The sequence below is a fragment of the Neofelis nebulosa genome, chromosome 7, assembly GCF_028018385.1.
Source record: "Neofelis nebulosa isolate mNeoNeb1 chromosome 7, mNeoNeb1.pri, whole genome shotgun sequence".
Lineage (NCBI taxonomy): Eukaryota > Metazoa > Chordata > Mammalia > Carnivora > Felidae > Neofelis > Neofelis nebulosa.
Genome location: NC_080788.1, coordinates 139,757,823 through 139,771,778, shown reverse-complemented (window position 1 = coordinate 139,771,778; position 13,956 = coordinate 139,757,823). Strand labels below are relative to the sequence as shown.

At 56.6% G+C, this 13,956-nt stretch overlaps 1 protein-coding gene across 2 annotated transcripts in view; it reads right to left on the bottom strand.

Moving 5' to 3' along the window:
- Window positions 1-458: 458 nt before the first annotated feature.
- Window positions 459-13,956, bottom strand: part of C7H14orf132 (chromosome 7 C14orf132 homolog) — a 56,107-nt gene continuing 42,609 nt past the window's right edge. For both annotated transcript variants that reach the window (XM_058740213.1, XM_058740211.1), the window contains one exon: window positions 459-6,540. In XM_058740213.1, coding sequence (XP_058596196.1) covers window positions 6,316-6,540 — 225 coding nt within the window. In that variant the 3' untranslated portion in view covers window positions 459-6,315. The remainder of the gene's footprint in view (window positions 6,541-13,956) is intronic.

The window sequence follows — 13,956 nt, the reverse complement described above, 5'->3', positions numbered from 1 at the left end:
TCCCTTCTAAGCTTTCCCCCCTCCCTCTCCCCTCCTCAGCAATGCTTCTCAGATGCATCGGTGAGCGGTCAGGTCCTTCAAGGTCCCGGAGACCAAAGTTACGGGGACGAGTTCAGCCCGACCTTACCATCCCACTTTGTAGGGTTTCCTCTATCCAAGCGGAGTCTCCCCGCGAAAACCCGGGACGGCGGGAACCGAGCGTCCATGGCGACACAGAAGACTTGCTTGACTGTGGATCACTGCCCTTGGCCGGGACTGTCTGAACTTGGGGCAGCAGCCACGACCACTGAGGTTGCCCAGAGGAGCTCTGATTTATGCCATGACTCACAGACGGGGAAACGTGGAGCTTTGGAAAACACCCATAGTTTTGGATTCAGAGACAGTATGGCCTAGTGCTGGGTTTCCCCGCCTCAGCACTGTTCGTATTTTGGGGTCAGATCATTAATTCTTTGTTACTGGGGGGGTGTGTGGGGGGGTTGTTCAGCAACACCCCTGGTTCTAGCCACCTGAGGCCAGTAGAACACCACCCCCCACCAAGTTGTGATAAACAAAAATGTCTCCCGACATTTGTCTCCAGGCCAAAGGTCCCCTGGAGGACAGAATTTTCCGAGGTTGAGAACCACTGGCCTAATAATGGTTCAGCAACTTTGCTACATAGATGCCCTGGGCTCAAGACCCCGCTCACCTGCCGACCAGCCTGACCCGGCAAACTCTCCCCAACTTCTCCGATGCTCGGTTTGGGACAGACACTGGGGTCACTTGGTGGCTGCCTAGCCACATGGAGGGGGCTCTGGGAGGAATAAGGGCTCTGGATTTCCCTAAGTGCCACAACATACAAGTTCCCTGCAAATCTACCTTGTCGGGATTTACTCCTGAGGCAGGAGGGGTCTCAGACCTCCCTCTGGGGAGGTGGGAAGTCAGCCTGCAAAAGGACCCGGAAGCAGAGAATGAACCTTATTATGCAGCGGAATGGACTGTTCTGGGCACGCACACGTCTGCACCTCGGCCTAAAGATGGGTGCAGGGTTCGTCCCAGGCACCGTGCGGCCCCTCCAGCCTCTCCAAGGGCTTCCTCTGCCTTTGTTGCCCATCTTGATAGAACATGATGCCTTTCACAGTGACTCAGAACAAACATCACAGACTTACATCCCAAAATTTATGTAGCCGATGTTACATACCTTCGACCATTCGGTCACACTCCCGACAGCTCCCCTTTTCTCACTGGGGGAATCGCTCCTCTCTCCAGTCACTGTGGTTTGCACTATTTTGTCCCCTGTCGTACCCCTCCCCCCCCCCCCCCAAAAAAAAAGGGACAAGAAAATGCCCAAGGTCTAATCTCAGAAGGGACTTTCTGGGAGCATCTGTTTAATTCCGACCACCTAAATTTCTTGGAGAGGCTCCTTTTTCCGATCGGAGATTATGAACTCTGTCCCTCTGGGCTCGCAAGCACTCAGCTCAGCCAGCCTGTCTTGCGTCCCTGTCACTGAATGACTGAGGCCAGGGGCCGGTGGGGCAGGCCAACACAGAACATTCAGGCTCTGACTGCCCCCTCTGGCCCCCTGAGCACAGCTCCTTGGCTGTCCCGGGGTCACGGCAGTCCAGCCCACCTAGGACTTGCTCTGGCGATGGTCAAAGGGCACTCGCCAGGACATGGTGCAGGGGCCCGGTAACAGGTGACAGCATGATGCCTGTCCTGGGGCTGGAGCTCACGTCCAGGGCCACCCCTGCACTCCCCAGTGAATGCACAGCACGCTGGGAAGCGGTGCCTTGGACCAGGCAGCTGGACACTTGCCAGGTCTCCATTCAGTAACCGTGTGGCCCCAGTTGCCCTTCCAAATATTACAGATCCTGATGGGAGGCTCTCTGATGCCTCGTGACCACTGTGAGCTTCTGAGACTGATGAACACGTGTGCACTCTCCTGCCCCTTTCCAACACCTACACTTGAAAGTCTGCTATCCGGGACCCACACAGCCCCAGCCTCAGAGCCCCCCGTCCTGGGATGGTCCCTTCCAGGGAGCTCCCCATAGAGTACGTGCGTGCAAGGAGACACAGGGTTAACTACTCAGCCTGGAGAGCCAACAGGGTTGGATCTGAATCACAGCTCTCTAGATGTGGGTTCTCAGGCACATTAGCCTGGCCTCAGTTTTCTCAGCAGAAGAATGGGACAATGACTAATGTGTACTTCTCTGCACCTCACTTTTGCCCCCAAGGGGTGATTTGAGAAGTGAATGAGATACAAACAGAGCACAGCACAAGGAAAAGGTGCACAAGAAGTGACAACAGTAAGGATAATAATTATTAATAGTACCACTATTAATGACGAAAGAAGGTCATGCTGAAGAAGCGTGACATTTGTCTGGAAGGAATCGGGGAGCAGGGCAGACGACGGTGGAGTCTTCCAGTCTCCAGGGAGGGATTCCCACATATGCTAGTGGTCTGGCCACATCCAAGCTTTCCATTTAGAACAGGCTGGAAAACGGCCTACTGCCTCTCCAACCAAGTGGCCTGCCCTCCTGACTTTCTCCCTTGGATCCCGGCGACCTTAAGGGAGATATAACTGTCTCTCTCTGGGGGGGTGGTTAGGGGAGGTCAGGGGAGTATCGCTTGCCTCTTAACCTTGACCTCATGGGGAAGGGAGGGATGGCAGCGCGATCATCTTGCCCAGGCCCACACGGGAGGTGGGATGCCCTTGGGATGCACCTGCCTGAAGTGCCTTCTGGCCTCTCCTCCAAAGCTGCGGGGACGGTGGCTCAAGACCTCCTAAAGCAGGTGTTACTCTGTTCAGTGAAGTGTCCCACATACAAACAAACACAAGTGTGGGACACCTGTGGCTTGCAGGGGGGAGATGGGGAGACGTGGAAGGCCAAGCATGAAGAACATTCTAGCAAGGGCAGGACCTCTTCCCTGAAGAGCAGTTACTGAAGAGGCAAGCCCCTTCTTTCTCAGCGCTGGCTCATCGAGTCGAGGTGGGCTCTGGGGCCAACGTCACCCAGGAGAAGCCAGAACGCGAGCTCCAGCCTGGGGTCAGCGACAGCAGCCTCTGTCCCTCCTCCCCGGGACAGCCCTGGGGCTCGACAGAATGACTGAGCCTGGGCTGGAGCCTCTTCCCGCAACACAGACCGTCCCACCTCTCCTCGGCAATCCCGGCGGTCGGCATCTCACTCCTCGTGTGGGCCCTCTGTCGGACTCCAGGTCTTGGCCAGGGTCCTTCTGCATGGTCCCAAGAAAGCTGCTCTCTGGAAATTTCCACGGCCACATAAAAAGACGTGCGCTCAACTTTAGACAGGAGAGCAGGCAACAGGGACTACCATCCCTGAAGCTTGAGCAGAGAGCCGGCAATGGGCAGGGGACGAGCGTGCCCTGTTCTGAGGACGGTCAGACTTCCACCTGTGGAAGAGGCCAGAGCCGGCCCACGCCACGCGATGACATGGGACCCCGGGGAATGGCCTCTGTAGACCCAGAGCCTGGTTTAAATGCGCCCTGCAGGTGCCAGCGGCCGACGGTGGCATGGTGTGGCAGAAAAGAGGCTGGCTTTAAAGCTAGATGGTCCAGACTCAAATCCCAGCTTGTCACCTTCGTGCTGTGTGGCCTTGGGCAAACTGCTCTGAGCTTCTGGTTCCATATCTATGTACTGGAGCCATGAGGCCGTAAGGTAACCATATGGATTGAACGTGTGCGCGTGAGTCTAGCACGGCGCCTGGACACAATGCTCACCCAGTGCCTCCTGCCCGTTACCCCACATCTAAGACAGAACCCAGCTACGTAGGGCAGGGGGGACAGGACAGCACACTCTCTGGCTGGAAATCTGTCCTTCACCCTCCATTGGACATTCACATGCACATCTATCCTCGTTGTTGAAGTGATGGTGGAAAAAAACACACGCACAAAGAAAAACACCACAGGCGACTGAGACAGAGTGACCCTGAGCAAATCACTGTCATCACAGAATGCGAAGTATGGACAAGATGGGCCCTAACGCTCGTGGCCTTGTGTCTGTGGCCCTGATGCTGAACGGAGAGAAATTCTTGAAAGTTGAATTTAACCGGCGTTTACGCCAGAGGGGAAGAAAGCCTTCGTGGGGGAGATCCCTGCACCCAGAATTATCCAGAAAACACCCGGCCTGCCAGGGCTCTCCCGGATACCAGGTCTTTCTTAAGAGCTGGGGCCACACGCTCCCTTCCTTCCCCATCACGGGGCCCAGAACCCTCTCTCCCCTGCCCTCGCCACAGGCCCTTTGGGGAACAGGGAGAGGTCGCCTGCCTCTTTTCGGGGCTGCAGGCTCCCCCGAGGACGTGGGGTCAGAGGGTGAGGCATCAGGACGTCTGGGCTGGAGTGACCTCCTAGCATCGCCTTGGACCTCTGGCTCTGGACTTCCTCCTTGGGTTCTTATGAAGACACGGGTCTACAAGAAAGACCTTGCTCATGGGGCGGACATGGGGGCCTGAGACAGGGAGGGGTCTGCTGGAGAGGCAGCGGGGGTGATGGGCACGCGACACCTAGCCACCCAGCCCGGCCCGGCCCTGCGGAGAGCACAACCCTGTCTGTGACCCCAGAACGAGTCCAGGCAGAAGGTCCCACATCCCTTCTCCTTCTCTGCAAAGGTCATTCCAGCTCTCCGCACTCATGGACTCCACTTGAGCCGAAGCATTTACGGACGCGTGCGTGGCTGCGGTGACAGATGTGGCTCGTAAGAGTTGGCGGCCGTCTGGAGGTCGGGCCAGTAATCCCGTTATCACAGCGGCTCAGCGCCAGCCTCCCAGACGAGTGAGTGGCTGCCTCTGGACAGCTGAGATGTCCCTTTGCCTGTTATCAGGAACACTCATTTCTCCTGAGACCACAGGGACACGTCCAGCCCGTTTGCAATGGTCCCCAAACGGTACTACGGCTTCTTACCCAGTCTTTCCAGTTTCTCAGCCACGGAGGACGGGGCGTATGCCATTCATTTTCTTTTGTGCGACACAGGGAGACAGTCACGCTTGGCCCGAGGGAGCCCGCAGGGGAGCCTCTCCCACTCTGGTCAGCACAGGGGTGCTGCCTGGGAAAGGGAGAACCACGCAGGGGCCTCTCCTAAGGACAGAAGAGCGAGCCCTTCCCCACGCTGCCCCGTCCCCACGGCACGTCCCATCGCGTGGGGGTTCCCTTGCTTGCCAGGCCCCCCTCAGCCACTGATCTGGAAGAACCCAAGGGGACTGACCCAGACAGAGTGCAGTCATGCCCTGCGACAGAATGTGGGAGCCACGCCGAGAGTAAACCGCGGGGGTCTGAGCACCCTGCCTGCCTCGCACACAGCTTCCAGAACCTCCGGGCGTTCTCCCCCAGGGCAGCTGAGAAGCAGGAGTTTGCTTAAGAGACTGCTTTGTGGGGGGCTGAGAGAGCCCTGAGCCCTGAGCCGAGTCAGGAAATGTCCCTCCTGCTCTGACCCCCCAGGAATCCGCGCTGTGACCTCCGGGCGTGGTCACATCCATCAGAAGATCAGGTGTGTGTGAGCCTGCCATCTAAAATTCCGTGATTTCTCAGAGAGGAAAGCATCTTCGTGCGGGTGTCTGAAGACGCGACTACTCAGCAGATCTAAAGCTTAAAGGCGCTTCTTCTGGTTTTAAAGAAGAAGAGAAAGTCTGTCCAGCAGATACCGGCCCCCCCCCACCCCACCCCTCCGCCCCAGGAAATCCTACCCGTCCTTGGGTTTCCTGATGCATCTGGGTCTTGAAAGGGGACACATGACTGGTGACAGAGGTGCCCTCTCCAAGTCAAGTGGGAACGTTCTATGGCGCAGGTAACCACAGCCAATATTCCAAAGGGCCGAGTGGGAAACCAAGGCCGTTCCGGGAACGCTCCAGTTCTGAGGGCAGCTCCTTCCCGGCACTGGACACACCAGGTGTGAAAAGTTGGCATAAAAACAAGACACGTGTGTGATTACTTCCCGCCCGCCAGTGATCGACCATGTCCGTATTTCAAACCTGACTGGCTGTTCCTTTGGGTCTCACGTTCCTGGAATGCAGTTTTAAGAATTCCCCAATTTGCTCCTCCAAGGCTCTGCCCCGTCCCGCCCCCGGGGGGGGGGGGGGGCTGGAAACTCACACTCCCATGTTTTCTGGATCAGCTGGACCACAGCATAGAACGTGGGCGATCGGGCCGCTTGGGGAAATTCCTGACGCACGGTGGCTGACCCTGGTGCCGCGCCCCTGGTCAGAACTCCCGGCTCCAGAACGTGGGCACAGCCCAAGGCCAACGGCGACAGCGCTCTGAGCAAAGCCTCGCCCTGCTGCGAGCGCCGCGCGGGGTGAGCCGGCCTGGGGCCCGCGGGCACCCTGAAGCTCAGAAGGTGAAGGCATACACCACCCCAACCACCACGATGTTCCCCAGTGTCGCTATGATGGCAATCCAGAGTAAGACCGCGTCGTTGGAGGACCGCGGAGGCTCCTCCGGCTGGCCCTGGCCGTTGGACGCCGCATGGACGTTGGTGGAGGAGTTAAAGAGAGAGTACTCCGTGCTGAAGTCCTCGTTGGGCGAGTCCATGAAGGCGCCTCCCATCATGGGCAGCTGCGGAGAGGGAGAGAGAGAGAGTTAGCCGGGGCCCACGGGGCTCTCCTTGCGTTCGCTATCATTGGCAGTGCCCATTTCCACCTATAAAAGTTAGTATTGACAGCCATGCCTGGAGGCAGACACCCTCATGCCCATTTCGCGGATGGAAGCGTCAAGGCGCACAGCAGCGGGGGAGGCGGGGGAGGGGGGCAGCCCACCACGGCTGCTGGCAATCAAGCGGGGCTCACACCAGCCCTCCAGAAACCACGCCCCATCTAAAGGCCACGCCCCATCTACAGGCCACGCCCTCCACACCAGCCTGGATTGTAAATCTTCCTCCCTCTTCTCATTGTGAAGTCATGATGCTCAGCACAGAACATTAGGGAAACAGTCGAGAGGATAAAGAAAAAAATGAAGAGTCCGCCTCCCCACTTTAGGAGTCAACGCTGCGATATTTTTCTTTTAAATCTTTTTTCTGTGTGAGTGTGTACGTGTGTGTGAGAGGCAGAGAGAACGTGTTTAAACGTGCGGTTTTACGCTCCTGTATAAAAGGTCCATTGAAGTACCATTTTAACCGTTGTATCCTATTCTACCACAAATACAAGCCATAATTTAACCATTCCCCTATGGTTGGCGATTTAGGAATTTCTTTTTTTTTCCTATTATAAAATTTGTTTTATGTTTATTTGTTTTTGAGACCGAGAGGGACAACGCACGAGCGGAGGAGGGGCAGAGAGAGGGAGACACAGAATCCGAAGCAGGCTCCAGGCTCTGAGCCATCAGCACAGAGCCCGATGCGAGGCTCGAACCCACGAACCGCGAGATCGTGACCTGAGCCGAAGTCGGACACTCAACTGACTGAGCCACCCAGGCTCCCCTTTTCCCCCCTATTATGAATAATGCACTGAGAAACATCCAGTACGTACATCTGGGGGTACAAACATGCTTGTTCGTGCATTTTCATTTATTGGGGGTGGCCTCCCAGCTTGGAACTTCTGAGTCAATGTGGACGGATACTTCAGAGCTTCTGGTGCACAGGGACACATTCCCCAGAAGAGCGATTCTTCTTCCCAAAGCCTCGCACATGAGGAGGCCAGCATGTGGGCACCCCAGAGATCGGAGTAAAGGCTCCAGGCTGGGGGTGGGGAGGTGCCGACCCTCCACACAGCCACGGAGAGACCCCTCCCTGCTTCAGCCCAGAAAACCGAGGTCCAGGCCTTCCAGATCACTCCAAGGGCTGATGTGCCTTAGGTTCCAGGGTTGGCTCAGGCAACTATTAGGCCCATAGTGTTTGTTTGTTTTGGATGGCACCCGAGTGAATGAACATTGGAGCCTTCCTTCAATACACATTTCATTTAATCACTCAGCTAACCTGTTGGAGGTATCCCTATATCCCCCTTTCACAGGTGGGTAAGCAGAGGTCAAGACTGCAGTGCTATTTCATGGTGGAGTCAGCGCTGAGAGCCAGTCTGGCTATGGAGCCCGGTGCTTCCTGCCCTGCACGCAGCTGCCCCGACTCCGGGGTCTGACTCCACGTTAGGGCTTGGAGACGTAAAGGTCACTGACCCCAGGAAGACTCGGGCCACAGGGGAGCAAATCGGGGGCCATTTCACTTGGCCACTCACCTGACAAATCCATATGAGGGGTGTATTAATTAGGTGCCCCCAGTTCCTGACTCTGGATACAGTGGTGAGCAAGACAGAAGAGGCCCCTGCTTTCATGGGCCCACACTCCAGCCGGGGGATGACCCCGGAGGAAGATGGAGAGGGAAGACGAAAGGCAGAACATCTGCTTGGAATACGCCATCAGGATCCCCACAGGGAGGCCACCTTCAGGCAGCTCTGTGCTCGGCCCACCCGGATCCCAGAAGCTTCTATGGGCTCAGAGGAGCTCGGTGTTTCATCCGTAACACAGCTCTGTCCTTTATTGGGGTGGGGACCCTCCAGCCGTCAGCCTGGGGATGTAGTGACAGAAGGGGGACTGGGGATCTCAGGACAGGCCAGGGGCCGAGCCTCGGGGGCCAGTGGTTACAGGGGCGTGTTCACGGTGCAGCCCAGCGCTGCATTTACATACGTGTACATGTGTTATGGTTTAGCAGGATGTTAAATTCACATACTGAGTTAAATTAACACACTTAGTATATGTTAATGACTATAATGATGAACGCAAATGAAATCACAGTTGACATACATTCTATGAAAAATACAACTAAGCGTTTCAGTAAGAGAGCTGTGACCTCCCTTGCCCCCAAGCAGAGGGGAGGGGCTGCAGCCGGCTCAGGCAGAGACAGCTTAAGGGGGGGCTGAGGGGCTGGTGAAACAGGGCAGCCCTGGGTCCAGGGCCTTCCCATTAAATCCATTCCTGCTTTAGAGCTCAGCCACCGGTCCTCTCCACTGGAGCCCTCCTTCCCGCGTGCCCCCAAGACCCCGTCCTGTCCTCGCGGCCACCCGTCCCAAGACCCAGTGGCCTGGAAGCTCCGGGAGGCCGGACCAGATCCGCTTACTCTCATCATGGAGTCTCTGGAGCCTGGCACGGGCCTGGCACACAGTGGTGCCTCATAAATGCCTTTTCACGGACTGACGAATGACAGCCTCTCTCAACTGGGACAAACAGATGTCACTGCCAGGACAATGGCGTGTCTGGCATCTCCCCCTTCCACCTGCCACCTGCCAGGTATGGAGGGCGGCGGGGTCCTGCTGCCCTCCCTGCGGCAGCTGGCGCCCCAGCCACCCCAGGGGGCCCGCCTTCTCTAGTGTCTTCCTCTGACCGCCCGCAGCGGAAGCAGGGCTGAGGTGAGGCCACGGACACTCTCTGCTGGTGGCCTCTTAGACAGCGAGGCTGCGGCCAGGGCGGGAAGCTGCACTTTCTGCCTCCCAATGCGCCTCCCCTGGGCCTGCTCTACCCCACAGTTAACCCACATCCCAGTGTCCCCACTAGCCACCTGTCCGTCCCTCTCCCCCACCCAGGGCCCTGCTGGGTTTCCGGGCAGACCCCACCCCCAACCGCTCTCCCATCCTGCTGCGGCCTCGGGGGAGGCCTGTGCCCCCCTCGCGTCTCTCAGGGAGCACCAGCTCAATCGGTATTTTCATCAAATCCCTGGAGCAAAGGGGGAAGGTGGTGGGAGCTCCTGTGGGGGGAAGAGAGAGCAGCCCCAGGCGGACCGGCCCTGCCTGCTATCGCCATCCCGCCCGGCGGCCGCTGCCGTCCGCTGGCTCTCGGCCCAGCGCCCCTCCACCCTGCACCCCTTCCTGCGCGCTGGCCCCCTGCACGCATTTACTGTGCCTGTGTCAGCTTCCCACGGCGGCCTTAACGAGTTACCACACGCTCAGCAGCTCGCAGGCCTGGAGGTCGGACGCCTGGGACACGGGTCTCACTGGCCTCGCTCAACGTGTCACCTGTGCTCCTGCTGCACCCAGCTCCCACGTCGGCCCGTGGCCCCTTCCTCTGTCTCCCAAGCCTGCAGCGTGGGGTCCTTCCAAACTCTCTCTGGCCCTCTGGCTTCCCTCGTGTGAGGACCCCAATGATCACACTGGGCTCTGCTGGATAAGCCAGGATCGTCTCTGATCGCAGGGCCCTGGACCTTAAACACACCTGCAGAGTCTCTTTGTCCTGTAAGGGGACGCACCCAGAGGCTCACCTAACTGCAGCTCGGGCTCCCACTGAACTCTTTTGAAGGCAGGCATACGACCTATTCATCTCGAGCTCCCTCAGCCCCCTTCTTAACACAGACAAGGTGACGAGTACGACCGAATGGAATTAGTGAACTGAAGTCAGCAGAAGCCTCCCCCCCACCCCCCGCCCCGGCCCCAGGCTGTGCATCATAAACCTGGTCCCAGAGACCCCAGCGGCGGGACAGTGCCTTCTCCATGGGGTGAGCCCCCTCCCGGCCCTGCACCTGCCGTGACAGTCAGCTCAGCACGGCCGGCGTCCGACGGATGCTGCTACCTCAGAGTGTGGGGCCAAGGGCGGGTTCTGGGGCTCGAAAGACTCAGGGGTGAATCCTGCTTCATCACGTGTAACAGAGCTGGGGGGAGTCCCTTAACCCACTTGCCTGTAAGTAATGAAGATAATTCCTTATCTTCAGTGGAGGCAGCGGGATTCTTGCAAGGAGGGAATAAAATCAAGTACGATGAAACGTGGTGCACGATAGTCACTCAGTAAATCCTCATACCTCTCCTTTTATCGTTCTTGCAGAAATTCGGAACCAGGAGCATTACACGCATCTCTTCTCCAGCTGCTGAAGCTGAAGGGAGGGGATGGGGAGCCTGGCATCGCCAGTCGCGTGCATTTATGCGATCAATTAATCCGACTCTAATCTGCAGGTGCAGCAGGCAGCCCCCCTGCTCCCCAACTTATGTTTAGGCCGAGAGGTGTCCCAGGTTCGGCCAGCGATGTCATTTACTCCCTCTGTCTCGGGTGTTCGGTTCTTCTTCTGATGTTGTTTTGCTTTGTAAAACAGATTCTCCATTCTAAGTGCCGGGACAGACACGAAAACAAGTCTCAATGGCAAAATCTCGTGAAGAGAAAACAAACAAACAAACAGAAAGGTCAGCCTCTACTGCATCATTTGGAAGTTGGGAAGAGACATCCGGGAGGACTCACGGTCAGAGTGAGGGGTGGTGGCTGGAGCCACCCCAGAAGCAGGTGGTCGGAGAAGCATCTGGAAGGTCCCCTGGAGATGCTGCCACCACACCCCCGGGGGCAACGGGGCCCTTCTCACACCAGTGGGCAGGCGTAGTCCCTGGCCCCCTGGGAACGGAACCCTTGGGTGAGGTTTCGAAGCGATCATTATTAGATATTTCACCTGTTGCAATTCGACGTGGGTGTTAAGGCTCCTAAGTTCAAACCCTGCAGAAGAGAGAGGCCCACGGAGGCAGAACAAGAACCTGTGTGTCATGTTGCTGAGTCACAATCCCAATCAGGATGACACAGGGCAGGGCAGGGGCTGGAGGAGCAGGGGGCTCGTTTCCCCATCAGAGGAGATGGTCACGTCCGGGTCAGAAAAAAAAAAAATCTGTTGGCTCGTGGAGGAGGGGACACCAAGACAGGCCCATGTTCAAGGTCAGTGTTCTCAATAAAGGCCGTGCTTCTTGATTGTAACTTCCAGGAAGGCAGGGACCCTCCCTATTTCCCACAGTATCCCCAGTGCCTGGGACAGAGCAGGTGCTCAAAAAATATTTGGTGAACGAACGAATTCCAGAACCATCAGCCAAGACTTCTGAGGGCAGGCTGAGAGTCAGCCTAGAGCCAACATCTCCTGGTTGGGTGTTCCAGGCCCATTTCTTAACCTGTCCGAGGCTGTAGATTCTCACCAAAACACAGGGAGAACACCAAACTGCCCCGTTAAAGGGGGCTGCGAACAGGTGCCATATGCTTTCTGCGGGGGGGAAAGACAGGTCACAGGAGAAACTCAGATACCCTCCTTGAAATTAAAAACATGCCTACAGAACACTCTGTATTATGCATGGATCCACACATACGAAGTCAAGGTAGGAACATGAATTGCGAACATACGAGTCAGACTCACCATGGCTGTTGCCTCAGAGAAAAGGGTTGGGGGCAAAGGAGATAGGTTTTGCCTGTCATACTTTATTACAAGAAAAGATGAGCAAACGTACTGAAATATTAAATAGCTTCTTCTGGTCACTGAGCATATGGGTGTCTGTTACTTTTTGGTATTTTTATTTATTTTTTAAAGTTTATTTTATTTATTTTGAGAGAGAGAGAGAGAGAGAGAGAGAGAGAGAGGGAAAGAGCGTGCGTGAGCAGGGGAGGGGCAGAGAGAGTGAGGGAGAGAGAGAATCCCAAGCAGGCTGTCAGCGCAGACTAGGGGCTCAGACTCACGAACTGTGAGATCATGACCTGAGCTGAAACCAAGAGTCGGATGCTCAACTGACTGGGTCTGAGGCTCTCTGAGCCTCCAGGGTCCCCGTCCCTCAGCATTGGAGTCACTATGTGGCACGTGGGAGCCTGGCATGGTGTGGAGGGGTTCCAAGAGGGTGTGGCTGTTGTGGACCTTGGCTGCATAGCAGAGCTGCTCCAAGGAGGGGGTTGGCCCCCAGGTCCCCATCTGTTCCTGCTGAGAAGAGGGAGGTTAGATAAATCTCCCACAAGCTGGGCCTCTCCAGAAGGAAGGAACAGAAAATGCTTTCAAAAGGAAATCTTCAAAGCCTGGTAACCAGAGGTGGTCCTGGCAGATGCTTCCTGAATAATGCCCGGGCTTCAGAGGAGGGGACAAGAGAGACAAAGAGCGTTTGATGCGGGAGGCTCCTTGCAGCGGGCTTGCGGGCCACATGCTGGTTCCACCTGACCCTCCTCCCTTAAAAGGCCATCCTCGGGGCCCCTGGGGCATCCCTGCCCAGACACAAGTAGGATCTGATGCTCCCGGGCTGTGGATTTCAAAGTTAAATTCATACGGGGGTAAGAAGGGTAAAAAATGTTCGTATTGTCCCCGTCCCCAGGGAGTGGTGGCACTCTGGTGCTGCTCACGGCCGGGACGCCTGGGTGCTGGTCCTGCTGGGGCCCTGTTGCCCTCTCTGAGCCTCGCTTACCAGGGAGAGGCTCGGGTGAGTGTTCGCCAAGGCCAAGCCCAGAGCTCAGGAGCCCTCACCAGACACGGAGAAAGCCAGGGTCAGGTGTCAATGGTCCTCACGTGACAGCCGTGTGGCGAGGGCTGGCAGACAGGCCCTTAGAGAACATCCTCACCCAGTTAAATCTGAATTTCAGACAAACAGCAACAAAACCAGTTTCTAGCGTGAAAAACATCGCATGGGACATACAGCAAAATATCGTACTGAAGAATTAATCCGACGTTCAGGTTTAACTGGGCCTCTTGCATTTTTATTTGCTAAATCTGGGCAACTCTGTGTGTGGCCACGCGGACAGCTGCCATTTCTGAGTTTGTGTAAGGGGACACGCCCTCAGTTTCGTCTCCCCAGAGCCCACCATCTGCAGCCCGGGCTCTCTGGGTGACCTAGTTCACTGGAAAATTCCAGGGATGCCTCTGGCCAGCCTGCAAACATTATAAAGGTAATTTCTCTCACTACTAACTTCAGGAATGTCTCTGTGGTCCAGGTCCCAGGGCTGGGTACACTGGGGGTGCCATCCATCCATTCGCTACCCATCCGACAAACACCGAAGGCCTACTCTGAGCCTGCAGGTGTTAGACAGACACTAGGGACGCCTGTGACCTCTGGCCTTGGAGAGCTTCCCTGAAAGGAATACAGACAGGGGCGCCTGGGTGGCCCAGTGGGTTGAGGTCATGATCTCATGGTCCGTGAGTTCAAGCCCCGCGTCGGGCTCTGTGCCGGAAATGCAGAGCTGTGTGACACACAGGGCAATAAAGTTGACAGAAACACTGACCCTCACTTGGAGGGTTAGGAAAGAAGGCCTCCGGGAGCCAACGAGTACCCCAGGGGAAGAGGGTGGGGAAGG